The sequence below is a fragment of the Coregonus clupeaformis genome, unplaced genomic scaffold (genome assembly GCF_020615455.1).
Source record: "Coregonus clupeaformis isolate EN_2021a unplaced genomic scaffold, ASM2061545v1 scaf2539, whole genome shotgun sequence".
NCBI classification, from domain to species: Eukaryota; Metazoa; Chordata; class Actinopteri; order Salmoniformes; family Salmonidae; genus Coregonus; species Coregonus clupeaformis.
The window spans coordinates 1-17,500 of record NW_025535993.1 but is presented as its reverse complement, the minus strand read 5'-3'; the positions used below and the strand labels follow the sequence as shown (position 1 = coordinate 17,500).

The window sequence follows — 17,500 nt, the reverse complement described above, 5'->3', positions numbered from 1 at the left end:
GGAATGCTTTTCCAACAGTCTTGAAGGAGTTCCCACATATGCTGAGCACTTGTTGGCTGCTTTTCCTTCACTCTGCGGTCCAACTCATCCCAAACCATCTCATTTGGGTTGAGGTCGGGTGATTGTGGAGGCCAGGTCTTCTGATGCAGCACTCCATTACTCTCCTCCTTGGTAAAGTAGCCCTTACACAGCCTGGAGGTGTGTTGGGTCATTGTCCTGTTGAAAAACAAATGATAGTCCCACTAAGCGCAAACCAGATGGGATGGCATATCACTGCAGAATGCTGTGGTAGCCATGCTGGTTAAGTGTGCCTTCAATTCTAAATAAATCACAGACAGTGCCACACATGCGGGGATCATCCGCTCACCTACTCTGCGTCTCACAAAGACACGGCGGTTGGAACCAAAAATCTAAAAATTGGACTCATCAGACCAAAGGACTGATTTCCACCGGTCTAATGTCCATTGCTCGTGTGTCTTGGCCCAAGAAAGTCTCTTCTTCTTATTGGTGTCCTTTAGTAGTGGTTTCTTTGCAGCAATTCGACCATGAAGGCCTGATTCACGCAGTCTCCTCTGAACAGTTGATGTTGAGATGTGTCTGTTACTTGAACTCTGTGAAGCATTTATTTGGGCTGCAATCTGAGGTGCAGTTAACTCTAATGAACTTATCTTCTGCAGCAGAGGTAACTCTGGGTCTTCCTTTCCTGTGAGAGACAGTTTCATCATAGCGCTTGTTGGTTTTTGCAACTGCACTTGAAGAAACTTTCAAAGTTGACATTTTCTGGATTTACTGACCTTCATGTCTTAAAGTAATGATGGACTGTCGTTTCTCTTTGCTTATTTGAGCTGTTCTTGCCATAATATGGTCTTGGTCTTTTACCAAATAGGGCTATCTTCTGTATACCACCCCTACCTTGTCACAACACAACTGATTGGCTCAAACGCATTAAGAAGGAAATAAATTCCACAAATTAACTTTTAACAAGGCACACCTGTTAATTGAAATGCATTCCAGGTGACTACCTCATGAAGCTGGTTGAGAGAATGCCAAGAGTGTGCAAAGCTGTCATCAAGGTAAAGGGTGGCTACTTATATAAAATATATTTTGATTTGTTTAACACTTCTTTGGTTACTACATGATTCCATATGTGTTATTTCATAGTTTTGATGTCGCATTTCTAAGTGACCCCAAACTTTTGAACGGTAGTATATATATATATATTTATTTGGGGGGGACTCAGTCGGGGTCTCAACTTAATGTTAAGGGTTAGAATAGTAGAATACACAAGCAAAAATGTTATATACACTGAGTGTACAGAACATTAAGAACACCTGCTCTTTCCATGACGTAGACTGACCAGGTGAATCCAAGTGGAAGCTATGATCCCTTATTGATGTCACTTGTTAAATCCACTTCAATAAGTGTAGATGAAGGGGAGGAGACAGGTTAAAGAAGGATTTTTAAGCCTTGAGACAATTGAGACATGGATTGTATATATGTGCCATTCAGAGGGTGAATGGGCAAGACATAGGATTTAAGTGCCTTTGAACAGGGTATGGTAGTAGGTGCCAGGCACACCGGTTTGTGTCAAGAACTGCAACACTGCTAGGTTTTTCATGCTCAACAGTTTCCCTTGTGTATCAAGAATGGTCCACCACCCAAAGGACATCCAGCCAACTTGACACAACTGTGGGATGCTTTAGAGTCAACATGGGCCAGCATCCCTGTGGAACTCTTTAGACACCTTGTAGAGTCCATGCCCCGACGAATTGAGGCTGTTCTGAGGGAGGCTGTGGTGTGCCAAAGCTCCCCCTAGTCATTGGTAAGTAAGTAAAGTAAGGTGTTGATGTGTGTGTGTGTGTGTGTGCGCGTGTTGGCAGAATCACTGATAGGCTAATGTCAGTGAGTGGAATCCCAAGATGAGCCTTGAGGGAATATTTAACTACTGTCACAGGTAACACTGCTCAGACAATAGCATGGCCATCCTGGTCATATAGATCATTCAAAGCCTCTGTTTGGATTTGTGACCTAACTGAACATGTTTCTATTCCCCTTCATCTTTTTTAAATGAATTTACGATGTTTAGCAGAATACTCATACAGTGATTTGATAGATTGATGCCATATCACAGTTTCTGAACAGATTATGTGGGGTTAGTAAAATACAAATGTGTTCTTGTCTTTAAGGAGCTGTAGTTGACTTGTCTGCCCTATTGTCAGCATGTGGACTGAACACAGCGCTGTCTAGTGGATCTGATATCCAGTGACCTTTCTGGATGAGTCAACAGAGGGGGCCCACTTAATGAACTGAAGCAGACACAAACATCTAGAGTCCTAGGACCTGACCTGCTATTCCATACTGCTGGGATTACAAACCATATGTGGAGTTTTACTCAGATACACTGTGAGAAAAGGAAAATATAGACAATTCCAAAAGGCCCTTGAGGTGGCCTTGTCGTTTATTAAAGAGTAGTGTAACAATGGAAATACAGATGATAATTTAAATGTTTCACTTTTAAAATCCAAGTCAAATTACATCAGTGACCACCAGAGCCAAAAAGCCTCGAACAGACAGCTTTCCCTAGAGCTCATGGACTTACAAAAGTCGTGGAAGACATTTCTGTGGTTTGATCACAAAAGTATTATCTTTATTATATGTGTCTAAATTTAAATGGCAGGATACCGAAATGGTTGAAAAGAAAAGTAAAATGTGTCTAAACTGAGTGAGCGGCTACAGTGTATTGTCATCCAGGTCTCTCTCTGTCTCTCACACTAAGACAGCATTTAAAAATATTTGAAATAACAATCAACAGGTTAAATTTGAAGGTATTAAATACTATTCAACGTTGTCTTCTCTTTTCTTATCGCTTAATGTTTACTTAACAAAGTCCCAGCAGTAACGGCCTGTCAGTGTCCTCTCTATCCCGGACGGCAGCCAAGGATATTATTGGACTGAGTAAACACTCTCAAGTCATCCATATTGGTAGCTACTTCATTTGTTTTTGCCTAAACCAAAGGCTGAGGGGGCCGCCCCCAGGTAGGCTTTCCCCTCCCCAGAGGGAGGGATAGTCCATCCAGGTATGGAGGGGGAGGGGCTTGGAGCTCAGACCTCAGACTCCAGACTGGATACCCTGCCCCAGGGCTTTGGCACATAGGGACTGTTGACTCTTCTGGCCACCAGGACCTGCCTCCGATCCCTGCTCCCAGATGCGGGCAGGGGGGGCTCCTCCCGCGACCGCCCCACCGCGCCCTCATAGCCCCCAAACATATTGTTCTGGTACATCACCTGCCGGTCCCCCATACGGGGCACCAGGGCATTGTTGTCGGGGCAGTGGCTTGAACAGGGGAACAGGTGGCACATGTCCTTGTCGTAGAACTGCCCGGGGCCCTGGGGCAGCGGCCCCACGTATACAGGCAGGTCTGTGTACGAATTCAGGTAGGTGGAGTAGTGTCTGTGCACCACAGTGGAGGAGGAGCGCCGCAGAGCGGCTGCGTTCTGTAGGATGGCCTCCCTGTAGGATGGCAGCCGGGTGGACTGGGAGCACTTGAGCTTCTGCTGCTTGTAGGGGTAGGACCGCATATGGGCCGGGTCTAGGTAGGCAGGCTCAGCGGCCAGGGGGTAGCACAGGTTGTTCCCCTGGCTACCGTACAGCTTGTGGGGCTTGGGGTTGGCCACAACTACGCGGGGGAACAGATCGGGCATAGTGGAGGTGGAGGGCTTCTCGTCCAGCTGGCGGATCCTGTCACTGCTCCAGGTGGCCTTGAGAAAAGACGCCCGGCGATTGACCTTGTCCTTCCCCAGCAGGGGCACATCCTCCATTTCAGGCTCCAGGTAGGGCTTCATGCAGGAGTTGCAGCTGGCGCTGCCGCTGGGGTAGTGGCCCCCCATGCAGACCATGTTTGATGCAGAAGGGGCGTGGTTGTTCAGGAGGTGGTTGGCCCTCAGCTCAGCCAGACAGGAGGTGGGCTCATCGTAGTCGTTCCTCCCCCTGGTGTCTTGGGCCTCAGAAAACACATAGCTGTGGGACCTCTTCTTCCTGCCAATGTGGTCAGGGGGGTAGCTGAACTTCCTTCCCAGGGGCCCCTTGTGGTGTTCCACGTAGATGTCAGGCACCTGGAACTCTCTGTAGGGGACAAACGGGGAGGTGGGGTGCCGGGGCTGGCTCTCCACATACAGCCTGCTGCTGTGGTGGGGGTGGGGGTGTGGGTTGTGGGTAGAGGTGCTGGGGGGAGCAGGGTCCCTCATGGCGATGTGGGGGCTGCTGAGGCTGGAGATGGGTAGGGTCCTCTCGTAGAAGTGGTGGCTTCCGCGGGCCGGCAGGGTGTAGCGGAGTGGGGTAGGCCGCGTCACCACCCTGGATTTGTCCAGCAGGGGCTGGGTGGCGCTGTCTGAGTAGTGGATGGGGAAGGTGGGCGCGAGTGCCCTCTGGGTGTAGGGCGAGTGGTTGTCCGTGATGCTGGAGATGTAGGGCAGGTGGCTGTGGCCCATGTCTATAGTGGTTGCTACCCGGGGCGGCAGGCCAACCCGCACATTGTCGGCTCCACGGCGGCTCCAGTTCTCTATGGTCTTGGTAGCATTGTCCAGGGAGTTCTCCACTCTGGTCGAGGACACGATGTCCTTGGCTGTCTGCAGCATCTTCAGCATGTTGGCCTGGGTGTAGTTGGTGGTGACGTCAGGGTTCTGCAGGTTCCCGTTGCGGTCAGAGTCCTCCACACCGTTGAAGCAGCTGTAGATTCCCTGCAGAGACATAGGGAAGGAGGAGGAGATTAGCATCCATCAGCCTTGTCAGGTTTTGGAACAGATCAACATTTCTCACCCTACATGTAGTTTGACAAGATGAAATCCCACAGGTGTTAATTATCTTTGGCCACTGTTTCTAATCATGACTTTAGAAAACATTATTGCTTGTGTTGATGATATTCACTTTGAGCAAATACAATTTCTATTAACCTGTCTGACCAATGAAGTGAAGACAATTACATAGAGAAGTGTGAAAGCAAAATTAGATTCAGAATTGTCCAAAATAGTTTATCGACAGTTTGTTGTGTTTTGAAAGCTTGTATGCATTCAGGTCGGTGTTAAACACAAAAAACAGCGCAAGACAGTAAATGAATAAGCAGCAGCTGACCATGCACTTGCTAAATTAGTTTCCCAATTTTTATTCAGCCCGCTTTATTTTACTTTCAAATTGGGTCTCAGTCCAGAATGCTTAATCTCACCTCACCACTGTCAACACTGAGATGGCTTGTTAATGGGCCTATTTAAATTCAATTTCAGACGGATCACGACCGTAACAATATTGCACAGTCTCCAAGTCCTTTTATGGCTTTTTACTCATTTTTATTTTAGTATAATTTTTTATTTTAATGCCCTTGAAATATCCTGATCATGTACAGCTTTGACAATATTTCCCAAGCATTACTGTGAGGCAAAAATCAAAGGATGACTGAGAACTTTATGGTCAGCAAGTAGAACATTATTTCTGCTGTGATTGTGAAAAGAGAAACAACACATTTTATGGTTTCTTAGACTGTTTTGTAGCTTAGATTAACAGATCAACTTTCCCATGGTGATTGGACCACATTCTCTCTGCAGAACCCAATGCCTTCGCAATCTAAGACATGCCTCAGTGTGTACTGTAAATCCCTATACATTAGGCCTATGTACCCTTTCCACCCCTGTCCCTCGGAAGAAGGGTCAGCCACACTTACCCTGCTGATGGCGAGCAGGAAGTCGAGGCGTTCAGACTTGCGTACTGAGTGTCTCAGCTTCCAGTAGAGCAGATGTTCCCAGCTGAACACCAGGAGACTGAGCCCCATGGCCACCAGCAGCATGTAGAAGACGCCTGCCATGTTGTCTATATCCAACTTACTGCTCATCACCTCCTTCTTCTCATTACGACAGATCCCTGTGAGCCACACTGTTTGCAGCTTCTGTGTGTCACCTGCAGCGAGCGGGGAAGAACAGAACACAGGGAGGCTCAAAGGTGTTCATTAAAATACTCTTGCGCTGGTTGCTGTCATTGTGTGTCAATGCCAATCTCACACCCTCATCACTCCCCTCGACACACCCTGACACAGCATTTTACACTTGTTGTTCCCTGGATCACAGTCAAAACTCTATGTTACAGTACCTCTGAGCGATCCATGGTGCAATGTACGCCAGTATTTTCATTGAAGTTTAGTTTTTTCTAATCTCGAGGCTCTGCGGGCCTATCCTAGCTTGCTTGTGTGAGGGACGCATTTTTTACCATTAATGGGAAGTTAATCAGTTTAGCAAATGGGACAATTTGGGAGTATTTGGGACCTAAAGGGATAAGTACAGCTAAGATTTGCAGTTAGCCGCCCCTCCCACTCCACACAGGGTTAATTGTAATTTACCATCAGCTAGGAACTGGAGCAGGGCCAGGTCTATGGGACGTTTCCATCGGGACTCCTTCTGCAAGGCGATGCCATAGCCAGTGGTGGCAAAGACCTTCCCACTGCCGATGGTCACCAGCTTACAGCCCTCGTCTTTACCCGCCATGTAGTTCAGCACAGCAGCGTCGTAGATGAAGGCATCCAGTTTCCTATAGATAAGAATAGGGATTTATCTTGTGGGAAAATGCAATGATAGCCAAATGTATTTTTAATTACTATTTAATTACCATGTAATAACTTATCTAATGAATTATAATTTAATCAAACACAAAATATTTGCTTAGACATTTTACAATTTATTACACTGATGTCTGTTTTCTGCCACTGACTGTATAATTATTATTTACAGAGTGTTACCCTGATTTGAGGCTGTTGAGGGCATCCTCCACACCCTTCTGGTTGTATTTGACCATGTGGGCATGCATCTCAGGGTAGTTGCTCCGGATGTTCCTCTCTGTGCTTCCGTTTGGGACCGTACCAAAACGAAACGGTGGATACTGCTCCTGTGGCTTCTGGAACTGTTTTGGAAATGTAAAAGGTTGAATTATAAATGCATGAACAAGAAAAAAGTTGAATAGGATACACAACATGTCTAGGAAGAATACAGGCACTATTCACTCTGTCATTCATTTTTTTAAATATCAAATACATTGACATACTTGCATATTAAGTAATAATATTTTATATATTTTTCTTCCACCCTCTCCTAAGATCTGATGTCTCAACCCTTTCTATACACTCTTAGAAAAAAGGGTTCCAAAAGGGTTCTTCGGCTGTCCCCATAGGAGAACCATTTTTGGTTACAGGTAGAATTACTATTTTGGGTTCCGTGTAGAACCCTCTGTGGAAAGGGTTCTACATGGAACTCAAAATGGTTCTACCTGGAACCAAGTGGGTTCTACCTGGAACCAAAAAGGGTTCTTCAAAGGGTTATCCTATGGGGACAGCCGAAGAACCCTTTTAGGTTCTAGATAGCACTTTTTTTCTAAGAGTGTATGATGTGCCAAGCAAACCCAGAGGCGTGAATATAAACCTCAAAGAAACAAACACAATGACACTGATCACCTTGTCCTTGACTCCACTAGACCGCCGTCTATTTGATATCTGCCTGTACCCTCAAGTGCTGTTCACTCAATTATCTGGTCAGCTAAGGTTACCCTCACCATAATTCTTCTCCCTGTTAATTTCCACATCTAATTCGATGATTAGAGGGCACAATGAACATAAATTAAGTCCAGGCCATGCTTTCCAGAGAATTAGAAAAATACTTCTTCCCCCTTGACTGTAATAAAAATTCATAATTTCTCCTTATTTTGCCAGGCCCCTTTGACGCAGAATGCACCATATTCATTTGAATACCCTGACTGTGCAATATACTGGAAATAAATTGTACTTGTTCATTAATGCAAATACATCAGTGAGCGACAATTCCTAGTAACCTTGGCTTGTCAGAATGAAAGAAATGTCCTCTGAGCCATTTCACATGAATTAATGAGACCCTTGGTGCCAGTCTTATGCATCCCACGTCTCTGCTGTCTGGTGGAGGAGCTGGAGAGATGACAGAGTGTTGTCCTCGTTCCGATTTGTTCTGTATCTTGTACACTGGCTGCATTAGGATACTCAGCCTGTGTTCCTCATCTCACCCAACAGACCAAGGTTATGCTGCTGCAATGTGAATGAGGGAATACTGTAGTAGTGTGATAGTGCCCCAAGGCACAGAATGTCATACAGTGCTCTGTGTTGTAAATGCCTGTTGGGAAGCAGTGAAAACCCTGACTAAAAGCATGGATGATGGTTGACCCATAGAGCTTGAGTCTAGCTGGACAAAGTAAAGTGTATAGGATTCTTACATTTACATTTTACATTTACATTTACATCTGTTAACATCTGACAGCTTGTACAGAAAGGAGAGACTAGCACAGATATGGTCTAAAGAGGGAGGTGCCCATCTGTAAATGATGTCACTATGAGGAAATGGAAAGGTCTTGGCCATAGTGTCCATGCATGGCTCTCTGAAGTTAACAGTCCCAAGAGGAGAAACAATCATCCGTCACTACATTAACATCAGCTACTGTCCTTAAACCAGTTTGTATTCCAAACATGCCTCTTGTTTGAAACACTTTCAGAGAAGGTCACTTTTTAGAGTTCATACAGCTCAATTTAAATGTTCCACCTGCAGTGTCCAGTCTGGATATTCTCTCTGATCTTCTGTGGATTCTGCCCTGGTTTTAATCTGTAGACTCACTGTCAAAAGACACTTTATGGATTCTCGTCTTTCTTTCACAAAGTAGAGCTGATGGATAATGTGGGAAGAATATTAAATTAGTTCCCGGAATTCTAATGAGCAGTGGACAGCTTGGTCTTTTCCCTCAAATGCCTCTCTAATCCCTCAGTGCCTCAAACAGACCCGTCGCCAGACCTCAGTCTTAAGGGGGGCATATGAAATGCATGGGAGGGCAGGGCACAATTATTATTAGCCTACAGTACGTATATTTAATAATAAATTCCCTCAAGTGGGGGGGCACAAGCATTTTTGGGGGCGTGCCCGGCCCCCTATGGCCCGCCCATAGCGACGGGTGTGGCCTCAAAGCAGAGAGTCTACAAATCATTTCTAGCACTGAAGGTTTAACATGGATTTCCTTGTCAATACTGGTGTAGAGCACCTCCACAGGCCACACAAAGATGCATAAGTTAATACTAGAATATATAATCACTGGCGGCTCAGCAAATCCACTGGTGTAGTACAATCCAGGGGATTTTCACAGACATCACACCTAAAGACTTCAGGGATCAAATTTAATTTCACCACAGACACCGGGAATCCTATTATGTTTTTTTTATGAGTGGAAAAATCACAGTCGTGACATTGAGGCTCTGCCCGTGGTTATTTGTATTCTCTCAAACCGTTCGCAGCCAGGCACTGTTTGCTCATCAAAAATAGGCCACTCTATATTTTGCCTAAGCCTAACATCAAACACTACAGTATGTCCATAATTATCTCCCCCTTTCAAAGACTGAACACAGACAGAATCACCAATGACTGATGAATCCTCCTACCTTTTTGTCACTCAGTCCAGAGACTGTGTCAGTGTATTGCTCCTGGATCATGAAGGCTGCCAGGTTGGCAGTGTAGGAGGCCAGGAAGATGACAGCGAAGAAGGCCCATACCAGGACCATGACCTTGCTGGTGGTGCCCTTGGGGTTCTCAATGGGGACAGAGTTGTTGAAGACGATGCCCCACAGCAGCCACACTGACTTCCCAATAGTGAAGGTGGGGCCTCCGGGATCTGGAGAAGACAGGATGGTGGTTGTGGTAAAGACAGATGGGATTCTGAGAGGGCGTATCTAACATGCGTTTGCATTCCATTTCAATGTATTTTAATATTTTCTGTGATATGATATAGAGATCTTTCAACCTACTTTTCCGTGACTTTCTACCTTTGCTGATACGGGAGGGTAGAGGTAGAGGGAAAGGTGGTCGGAGCTGACACTCACCCTTGGCGCTCACCAGACTGCGGTTGTACCCCACAGGGCTGCAGTACTCAAAGATAAACACTGTGACTGCTACCACCGTTAGGCACATCACAAACATCATCACCCACACCGCCGGACTGTAGGGCTCTACAGAGGAGGGGGAGAGAGGAATCAGAACACCTATAGAAGAATCAGAACATCATCACCCACACCGCCGGACTGTAGGGCTCTACAGAGGAGGGGGAGAGAGGAATCAGAACACCTATAGAAGAATCAGAACATCTTTCTAGCAATCATTGAAACCATGTGCTCTGACAGCTGCTTGCTAGATAATGGCAAGGACAATGTGGTATCGTATTACCATAGTAACACACTGTCAGCAGCTTCTGAAAGGGATGTTCTTTATAAAGTATTAAAGTAAGTAACGTAGCCTTGAACGATTCTTGGCTTGTGCGAACCGGAACCACACATAGGAGCAGGAGCCTATCTCCTGTTTCTGAAGTGTGAGGCAGCTTGTTGTACGATAAATTCAGTTGTGAGTTCTAAACTCTGTCCAGAGAGAGTACCATTTGCCATTTCTGTTTTCAGATGGTAAAATAAACTTTTTTAAGCCAAGTGGTGTTATCTCTGTGGAGAAAAGTTTTGTTTGTTTAGATGAGCAGGTTTAACATGCTCACCAAGAAAGGCAGAGGGTGAGACGGTCCCGTTGCTCCTGGCGACCATCACACTGATCCCCGTCTCCACGAACGGCACGGAGAAGTCAATAATTTCTGAGCGCTCTTCGTTTATGGTCAGCGAGCCAATGGCCATGTCCGCCCGCTTGTATACCACCTAGGGAGAAGGGAAGACATAGAAAGTCTACAGTCTATATGTTCCATGATGTGTAATAAATCGAACACTGGGATTAGGGATGCTCGTTGACCCGTTTGATTCATTTTATCTAGCAACATTGATATACAAGGTTTAAATCCCTGTAGGTGACATCCAGTGTGTACAGTATTATCCCTGATATACTACACAACCCATCCAGACAGACAGATGCAGATAACAGCCAATGGCATCTACCCACCCATTAATCTCTGCAATGTCATCCATCATGCGATATCTATCCTAATCCCTAATCCATTACTAGATATTGCTGCATATACCATAGACCTAATACCTGTTACATAAGCCCCTGGCTCCGGCTGACAAAGCATTACCAGCAGGAAGTGGGCATTGTGAACACTGGCATACCAGACACCCCTGCAAGGCGAGCTCTGGGGGCCCCACGATCTCTGGGTGCCCATGCGCCTGTCATCGATGTCATCATTTTGACAGTAACCCTCCAAAAATTAATTATTTGTCCTTTTTAATTTCTATATGTACTAGGAAGCTAAGTGTTTGTTTCTTGGCCTTCAGGAATGTGACTGAAAAAGTAAAAAAAAAAAAAAAAAAAAAAAAAGATTAAAAAAAAAGCGGATATCAGTGAACAAATGCGGTGGTCATGGCTACGACGGCCATGACCACAAGGTCTATGCGGCTGCATGCCTATTGTATCGATGATAGGCTTTCTGTGGTGCCAGGGTTTAGCTTTTCTTTAGCTAATGGTTAAATGTTTATTGGTAGGCCTATTTGGTCGTCATTTTCTCATGTTAACCTTAACATTTCACGAAACTAAACACGGAGTCGCAATGCTGCCATTTTTAGACTGCTGGCTCGTGGCAATAATGTAATTACAGTAGGAAATTCAACCATTGCAGATTGTAAAATAAATGATCTTCAGCATACTAATCAGCTACCAATAGATTTTTTTATAATATACAACTGTCCTCTATAGGCTACCTTAACCTGCATGACATGAGCCGTCCTCACACTCTCTCCCAGATTGGATAGAAAGTTGTGCGTAAAACCAGTCTAATAATGCTGTCACGACTTCGGCCGAGGCTGCCTCCCCTCCTCGTTCGTCGTCACCGGCTTACTAACCACTGCCGCCCCATCATCATCACATTTGTCTTGTCTTGTCAATCACACACACCTGGTCCTAATCCCCTCATTAGTCCGTGTATAAGTGTTCCCTCTGCCCCCTTGTCCTTGTGGGTGATTGTTATTTGTGAGAGTAGTGTAGCTCGGTGGAGCTACTCGTAACATTGTGTTGCCAGGGTAGATTTCCCCCTGTGCCTATGTATTATTGGATTCTACCGTTACAGTGTATTTGCCAGGGATGATAGTTTCCCCTGTGCCTGTTTCGTTGATTGCTATTTGAGCGCATTTGTGTGTCTACGAAGGAATAAACTCTGTATTCGGTGATTACCCTCCTGCGCCTGACTCCTTTCCATCACACTCATCACAAATGCAAAATAATACAATCAGTCCACCCTCAAAACACTAGCTTACTAGGGATTGTTTCAATATGCAATGTACTATCTTTAACTATATACCATATTTAACTGCTATTTATAAAACTTTTTATAAGAATTACACATCAAATAGCCTAACAATAAAAAAAAAAGTAGTAGGCTTGAGGATACATTTAGCCACTCTTTATTGTTGAACTCAGCGGGTCTGGCTGTCTGGCTGTCTGGCTAATAGGTCTGGCTGTCTGGCTGTCTGGCTGTCTGGCTAATAGGTCTGGCTGTCTGGCTGTCTGGCTAATAGGTCTGGCTGTCTGGCTGTCTGGCTAATAGGTCTGGGTCTGGCTGTCTGGCTAATAGGTCTGGGTCTGGCTGTCTGGCTAATAGCCTACACAAATGGGCTGCAATATTCAAGGTAAATCCAACTTTGAAAGACTCCCCTGCTGTCCTGAAGTCCTCCTTTTTTGTGAGCAAATGTTTTCACCACAGCCTGTACTGTAGATCCAGGTTGCCAACCCAGACAGTCTTTCCTGAGACATTGTGCATTATATGTCCATTGTGCTGCACACAATTTAAACTTAGCCTTGAATGATGCAGGCCAAGATATACCAGAGATAAGGGACTGTTGATATTGCAGCCACACAACTCAAATGCCAATTCACCAGTATGAACGAAATTGCAAAGCTTTATTTGTTCAAGCCCTCAAGAACTGTTGTCTGCTAAAGATGATAATCTTTTTGCATCTGCCAATTTATTGGCTGTCCAGTATCCAGACGACCTGTCCCTAGAGCTTCCTATACAGTTAATCTCTTTCCGTAAAATCTTGAGGCCGGTAATTAAGGAGAATGAGAGGCTCAATTAAAGATGTTACAAAAGTGGCACAACTCCCTTCTGCCCAGTTTCCCTGATGTTGCTATGGCAATCAAGCTGTTTTTACCATCCCTGTAACTGTCACTTCTGCAGAGAGATTGTTTTCTAAACTAAAACTCATAAAGAACTACCTAATAAGCAGTATGATTTATGCTCTTAATAACCTCTACTGACGTTTTCCCCTTCACAACTCTAATGTTTAACATGCTGATTGACTCGCCAGTGGATTTACAGTCCAGGCATTCTGCCTGGCGTCATGTCAGACATTACTGGTGCTACTGTAGTCAATGCCCAATAGAGCACAATAGCTTCCCTGAAAATTATAACTAATGGTGGAGATTATTTACAAGGGCATTTACTTTGTTTTTTAAACTCACTCTAATAGGGATGCAAAAATCTGCGAACTTCCAGCTCGTTTCCCTTTATTTGGATTTGGACCATGATACCTATTTGTTTTTATTAAGGGCAATTAATTAATCGTTATTCATGGCTTTTTATTTTTAATGTTTATCTGAACTCAGTGCCAACATAAACCTAAATCACCAATGTCAAGAACTGAAACACGACCACTTTCGAATGGTGTCTCTGCATCGTTCAGAGGAGGCAGAAAATCCTCTGTCATTAGTTATATGAAATGGGGCCAAATTGATCATATTTATTTTACAGTTATAAGAAAGGTGAAATCTTATATTAAGTCATTTATAATTTGATTGTTACTATATTTAGAAAGCATTTTAATCATTTCAAGCCCTATTCCCCCACTTAAGCTGAATAGGATAAAAAAAATCATATGGTTTTTAATATTTTAATAATATTTGTACTATATACTTGAGCTTGTCCTCAAAAATGAGTACACTTCAGCAACTTTTAACACATTTTTACCAGAAAGGTGAGTTCCAGACCTTTCTAGAACTATGCAGCATTACTAGTTATTGTTTATGGCAATCTCATGACAAATAATTACTTTTGGGTATGTCTATATAAACTGAAATAAAAGTTTTGCATTATCATTCAATTTTATTAGCTAAATCTAATTTATTTGATATGCTAACTTTTTAGCAGGTGGCTAATTATAATGCTTGTTAGAATAACCATCATCTCCTTACCTCTCCGATCATGCCGTTCCAACTGCCTCTGACCAGCTTGCCGTGCTTCCCATTGGTGACCAGGTAGAGGTCGTATGAGAACTTGGTGGTGCGGGACAGCTTCTTCAGGATGTCTATGCAGAAACCCTTACAGCACAGTTTGGTGTAGGGCTCAGTATGGCCTACAATACTGGGGAGACAGAGGACAAAATAATACACTAGAAAAGTAAAGATGTCCAAAGCCTTCAACAGTAGCAATTTTACCACTTCTACTGTGACCTGGGTTAACACTAGAAGAGCTAACCCAGCAAACCAAAAATGGTTCTGTGAAAGTTATCAGAACATTCATTAGGTTGCAAATGTTCTCATAAGACAAAAACTGTCCAGTCGTGCTGATGATTATAGAATGTTTGTATAAAACATTCGCCTGATGTTGCATGAACGTTCTTAGAACACATTTAATCTGTTCTTTAAAGGTTCCCAGAATGTTTTTTAGGTTGTGGGAACAATCTGGTGAGAACATTGTGGGGACATAACAAAAGATATGTTCCCAAAACACAAAAACTGTCCAGTTGTGTGGATAATTCTACAATGTATCTTTTAGGATAAAAGAAATACAAAGTATGCTCAGTTGTGATAACATTCATACAATAGTTAAGTTAGGTTGCATAGCACATTCCTATAATGTTGTAAGAATGTTGACAGAACACCTGGTCTAAGTTCTTTAAAGGTTTCCAGAACATTTGATTAAGTTATGGGCGTTGTCTGGGATGTTGCAATAATATTATTGTGATATTCACATAGGTTGCACAAAACATTCCCACAATATTGCACAATTTCCAAATAAGTCAGTTTATATGACATTCATAGTATATTTATTTTAGGTTTAACATAGTATTCCATTGAGGTTCACACAATATACATTGATGCCACACATACACACTAGTCTGTTTATTATCTGTCCTGCCTAGTCACTTTTACGCCTACCTACATATACATATTACCTCAACTACCTGCATATTGACTTGGTTTCAGTACTCCTTGTATATAGCCTTATTATTGTTATTTTATTGTGTTACTATATCCTTTTTTTATGTTGCTAATTCTTATTTTTTAACTCTGCATTGTTGGGAAAGGGCTCGTAAGTAAGCATTTCACTAAGTAAGCATTTCACAGTAAAGTCTACACTGTTGTATTCGATGCATGTGACAAATACAATTTTGATTTGATCATAGGACATTTGAACAGCATTTAATCATACAAACACAACCATATTTTTTACACTTCATATGTTGACAATCTGCACATGTGGGTTCTGAACCTGCAATGTTTGGTTCTCAAGCCATGTCTTTTATCCTCTGCAACACCAGGGAAGCTCTCTTACATGTTATTTTTTCAGTATATAGCCATGGCAGTATGGTCAATCAGGAATTTCATACTTTTTTAGTCTTCTTAGACATAACTAAACCAGGGAAATACTGGTAACTGGGTTATTCACCATCACTTCACCCATCCTCTTTATATGCTGCGTACTTGGGGGCCCATATTTACAAGGTATCCAAGTGTCACGCTCTGGCTCCGGGACTGTGTTGTTTGAGCCAGGGGTGTATTCATTTGGTTTGTGTTGGGTTAGTATGATTCATTTGTTGTGTTTGGTTTGGTTTTGTTTCCGTGTTTGGTCAGTGACTCCCAATCGGAGGTAACGAGTGTCAGCTGTCGCTCGTTATCTCTGATTGGGAGCCATATTTATACTGTGTGTTTTCACCTTGCTTTGGTTGTGGGTTTTTGTTCCGGTTCAGTATTTTGTCACTGTTGGACTTCACTATCGTCTTTTGTTTTGTAGTTACGTGCTTTCTTTAGTTAAAGTCATCATGTTCACTCAACGCGCTGCGTATTAGTCTGCTCCCTTTATAGACGATCGTGACAGAAAAACCCACCATAAGAGACCAAGCAGCGTGTCAAGCGGCAACAGGACCCAGCTCCAAAGGTCTGGACATGGGAGGAGATTTTGGACGGAAAAGGGTCCTGGACTTGGGAGGAAATCCTGGGAGGGGATGGATCGCTTGCGTCCATGGAGCGAAAGACAGTGGAGAGGCGACGGGAGAGAGGAACAATTTGCGGCGTCGGCAGGGCCATCGTCGGAGGGACGAGAGGCAACCCCAAAAGTTTTTTGGGGGGCACATGGCAGGCGGTTGGGCAGCAGGAGGCTGCCACAGGGAGATGTGTGGAGAGAAGGCTATCGGATTACGGGAGCCATTGGCGAGTAGAGGAAGGGAAGTTGTTGCGGCACGGCGTGAGAGACTGATGTGTGTTACCAGTCCGGTCCGGCCCGTTTCCTGATCCCCCAGTTAAAGCCAGTGGTGTGTGTTCCCAGTACGGACCGGCCTGTTCCTACTCACGCATCAAGCCCACGGTGTGCGTCGCCAGTCCAGCCCGGCCGGTTCCTGCTCCACGTACTAAGCCTACGTGTATCGTCGCCAGCCCAGCCCGGCCTGTTCTACTCCACCGCATCAAGCCCACGGTGTGCGTCGCCAGTCCAGCCCGACCTGTTCCTGCTCCACGTACCATGACCCACGGTGTCGCCGCCAGTCCAGCCCGGCCGGTTCCTGATCCACGTACTAGAGCCTACGGTCGTCGCCAGCCGGTCCAGCCTGTTCCTGCCACCGCGACCAAGTCTCGGTCGCGCCATCGCTCCAGCCCGTCCGGCCTGTTCCTGCCACCCGCACCAAGTCTCGGTGCGCTTGTCCAGCCCGGTCCGGCCTGTTCCTGCCACCACCACACCAAGTCCACGGTGTGCGTGCCATGAGCCCAGCCCGGCCTGTTCTGCTCCCGCACTAGCCCTGAGATGCGTGTCCTCAGCCCGGGACCACCAGTTCCGGCACCACGCACTTTCAGGCCTTATTGCGTCCCCAGGGTCCAGCATGCCCTGTTTCCTTCTCCCCGCGGGACTAGCCCTGAGATGCGTGTCCTCAGCCCCGGGACCACCAGTTCCCGGCACCACGCACCAGCCTATAGTGCGTCTCGGCCGCCAGAGTCTGCCGTCTGCCCAACGGCGCCTGAACTGACCTCTGCCGCCACGGCGCCTGAACTGCCCGTCTGCCCGATGGCGCCTGAACTGCCCGTCTGCCCAACGGCGCTTGAACTGCCCGTCTGCCCAAAGGCGCCTGAACTGCCCTGTCTGCCACGCCGTCTGAACTGTCCGTCTGCGCTGCATAAGCTCGCCCGTCTGCCGCATGAGCCTTCAGAGCCGGGTCCGCCCGGGACCGGGCCGCTTAAAGCCTTCCGCCAGACAGGATCAGCCAGAGCCGTCCCGCCAGAC

At 45.3% G+C, this 17,500-nt stretch overlaps 1 protein-coding gene across 1 annotated transcript; it reads right to left on the bottom strand.

Moving 5' to 3' along the window:
- Positions 1-2,422: 2,422 nt before the first annotated feature.
- Positions 2,423-14,495, bottom strand: LOC121551129 (glutamate receptor ionotropic, NMDA 2C-like). The gene is made up of 8 exons (XM_045219622.1): positions 14,203-14,495; positions 10,571-10,724; positions 9,840-10,040; positions 9,477-9,706; positions 6,777-6,937; positions 6,381-6,568; positions 5,712-5,944; positions 2,423-4,737 (listed from the first exon to the last, which is right to left on the bottom strand). Exons 1-8 carry the CDS (start codon positions 14,212-14,214, stop codon positions 3,103-3,105), a joined length of 2,814 nt encoding a protein of 937 aa, XP_045075557.1. The 5' UTR covers positions 14,215-14,495; the 3' UTR covers positions 2,423-3,102.
- Positions 14,496-17,500: the final 3,005 nt, after the last annotated feature.